Genomic DNA, 3,227 nt, shown 5'->3' on the forward strand with positions numbered 1-3,227 from the left:
GATCGGGTGCGGTAGTGGGGGTCTGGGCCGCGCTAGGAGCCGGCGGTATCCCCATTTTTTTTCAACAGCCGCCCAAGGACGACAAGAAGAAGAAAGATGCTGGAAAGTCGGCCAAGAAAGACAAGGACCCCGTGAACAAGTCGGGGGGCAAGGCCAAAAAGAAGGTAGGAGTGAGCCCTCTTATGAGTAGGGGAAACAGGCGCCCGTCCCAGATGGCTTTTAGCGTTGTGGGGTGTAGAGTCAGACTGCTAGAGCTGAGGCGCCTGCCGCCATAATCGCTTTTCCTCATTTGAAGAACGGGTGTGGTGCATGCTACTTGGAAATTCAACAAATGTGCTTAAAGACATTTGTTCTGGTGCCTCGCGTGTAACATTCTGAAGAGTCCGGTGGGACTCAACCTATACCCCAAAGTCTAATTTATGTGATGCCATTAAAGGTTACCAGGGTCTCTTTTACCTTATATCCTGGCTAATTATTTGAATCTTTTTTTTTTAAAATATATTTTTATTGATTTTTTACAGAGAGGAAGGGAGAGGATAGAGAGTTAGAAACATCAATGAGAGAGAAACATCAACCAGCTGCCTCCTGCACACCTCCCCACTGGGGATGTGCCTGCAACCAAGGTACATGCCCCCCACCGGAATCGAACCTGGGACCCTTCAGTCCGCAGGCCGACGCTCTATCCACAGAGCCAAACCGGTTTGGCTATTTGAATCTTTGTAGAGTTTCTGCATATTGTGAATTTCCAGGCCCAGGAACCTCAGTCCTGTCACCCTCTCAGCCCTGCCAATACAGAGGCTTCTGACGGGGTTGTCTGGAAAAGCGAGGGGGATTCTATCAGGAGCACTTACCCTTCCTTTTTGTTTTTGTGAGCAGAAGTGGTCCAAAGGCAAAGTTCGGGACAAGCTCAATAACCTGGTCTTGTTTGACAAAGCCACATACGACAAGCTCTGTAAGGAGGTTCCCAACTACAAGCTCATAACCCCAGCTGTGGTGTCTGAGAGGCTGAAGATACGCGGCTCCTTGGCCAGGGCAGCCCTTCAGGAGCTCCTTAGTAAAGGTGAGAGGGGAATATTGCACTGGAGTGGTTTTGCCCATTATTTTTAAAATATATTTTTATTGATTTGAGAGGAGAGATAGAAACGTCAATGATGAGAATCATTGATGGGCTGCCTCCTGCACACCCCACACTAGGGATGGAGCCCACAACCCAGGTAGGTGCCCTGACTGGAATTAAAACGTGACCTCCTGGTTTATAGGTCGATGCTCAACCACAGCAGCTGGGTTGCACAGTAAATTGTCATGACCATGTTAGCCACCTTAAATCTTTCAACTGGGATTTGTATGAAAAAAAAAAAAAAAGGCTTAGGCTAACCAGTGGTGGTAATATGATTCTGACATGTCATTTTTGTGCTCTGGCCCTCGAGGCAGTTTGGTGGCACTATGTGTAATGCCTAATATGAAAGAAGTGCTGTGAGGATGGCCATCTTGAGCAGATGGTGGGTCCCTAATTAGGTTATCACCCAGAATATAGGCATGTCTGTTACTAAATTCCTGCTCAAATTCAGCAATTCTGTTCTAGGAAGGGGTATAACAGCACTGCTATATGAAAGTCTTGTTCTTTCTCCTTAGGACTTATTAAACTAGTCTCAAAGCACAGAGCTCAAGTGATTTACACCAGAAACACCAAAGGTGGGGACGCCCCGGCTGCCGGAGAAGATGCATGAACAACAGGTGAGCAAGAATCCAGGGGCTCACGGTACAGGAAGTACGTGTCCTCTTTATAAGGCTGTAGACTGATGCTTTTTAAATTTTTTTTTTTTTCAGATCTCGCCGGCTGTACATTTTGAAAAATAAACCTTTATTAAATCAGTAAGTGGGTATGTCTTTTTCCTAAGCGAGGCAGTCACAAAAGGTAGTAGCGGGGCTGGACTTGCTGACATGGCTTCTAAGCCTTATGAAACCATTTTCTTTGACTGCTGTTTGTTCCTTGTTGCAGCTTCAGTTTTGAATTGATGTCTGAAAGGAAATGAAGGGTTAACAGGGCAAAAGGATGACATTTCCAAAGGGGTGGTGGTGGGTTGGGGGTCCTGGATCCATACCTGGATTGCCAGCGGCGTCCATTGTTCCAGACGCGGCCAAAAGAGGGCAGCCAGCCTGCGCTGGTGCTGGAGCTGTGGTCAAAGTTGGCCCCAACTCTGTCTGGAGGGAGTTTCTTCAATTTCTGTTTTTCCTCTACAATGATAAGTACATGATTTTATTTGAGTAGGAAGATTTAAAGAGCCCCCACTGCCATTCTTGAGTTAGTTTGCTCACTTTCTTTGAGAAATTCTTCATAGGAAGGTCCTATTTGTTGGTTCCCAGAGCTGTGTTCCTCATCTTGGGCCATCCAGGGTGGTGTGGCACCTGGAAAAGACCTGTCACTTTGAGCATGACCTGTGCTGCACGTACCAACAGTTCCTTTTGTTGTTGTTGCGGTTACTATGACCATTTGTGTATAAGCCTTTCTTTACTCTTGGAATGGCTGGATCATAACGTATGTTTAAGGAATTACTTGACTGTTTTCCACAGTGGCTGTGCCATTTTACATTGCACCAGCAATGAGTAAGTTCTTCCAGTACATACCCAGTCTTTCATGTAGCCATTCTGAAGAACATCTTTTTTATGCCTTTACTGAGTTTTGAGTTCTAGATATATTCAGGACCCAAGCCCTTCAGCAGATGGTTTTCTTTTTCTTTTCATTCCTATCCTGACCCCCTACCCTTTGGAAATCATCAGCTTGTTCTATGTGGGTCTGTTTGTCTTGTTCTTTTTCAGATTCCACATATAAAGGAGATTGTATGGTCTTTGTCATTTTCTGACTTACTTCACTCAGCATAATATTCTCTGGGTCCAAATGGCAAGCTTTCGTGTTTTTTTATTGCTGATACACACATCACATCTTTCTCCCTTTATCTATTGATGGAGAGCTAGATTGCAATTAGTCCTTTATCTTAACTTTATTTCTCCTGGTGGACCGTTTCTGGTGCAATACCAGGCTGATGCATGGAGTGGATGGAGCAAGTTCCTATTCCATCTCCCTGCTCCAAAAATCCATCTGATAAAGTGTCCTCAGATAAAGGATGTATCTCTATTAAACTGGTTGACAATAGATACTATGCCCTGGCAGGGTAGCTCAGTTGGTTAGGTTGCGGATTCCATCCCGGTTGGGGCACATATAAGAATCA

General features: G+C 45.3%; 2 protein-coding genes across 4 annotated transcripts in view; one reads left to right on the forward strand and one right to left on the reverse strand.

Annotated features, from left to right (window-relative positions):
* Nucleotides 1-5: 5 nt before the first annotated feature.
* Nucleotides 6-1,849, forward strand: RPS25 (ribosomal protein S25; the record flags this gene model as incomplete). Its single annotated transcript, XM_015560635.1, has 4 exons — nt 6-164; nt 877-1,060; nt 1,633-1,734; nt 1,828-1,849. Coding segments are annotated over 3 exons (438 nt in total), but the record flags the coding sequence as incomplete, so codon positions are not given.
* CCDC84 (coiled-coil domain containing 84) overlaps nt 1,841-3,227 on the reverse strand; it is an 11,676-nt gene continuing 10,289 nt past the window's right edge. For all 3 annotated transcript variants that reach the window (XM_015560659.1, XM_006758709.2, XM_015560658.1), the window contains exons 9-11: nt 2,317-2,406; nt 2,103-2,235; nt 1,841-2,019 (exon numbers count right to left, since the gene is read on the reverse strand). In XM_015560659.1, coding sequence (XP_015416145.1) covers nt 1,956-2,019; nt 2,103-2,235; nt 2,317-2,406 — 287 coding nt within the window. In that variant the 3' untranslated portion in view covers nt 1,841-1,955. The remainder of the gene's footprint in view (nt 2,020-2,102; nt 2,236-2,316; nt 2,407-3,227) is intronic.

The sequence above is a fragment of the Myotis davidii genome, unplaced genomic scaffold, assembly GCF_000327345.1.
Source record: "Myotis davidii unplaced genomic scaffold, ASM32734v1 scaffold355, whole genome shotgun sequence".
In the NCBI taxonomy this organism is placed as follows: domain Eukaryota; kingdom Metazoa; phylum Chordata; class Mammalia; order Chiroptera; family Vespertilionidae; genus Myotis; species Myotis davidii.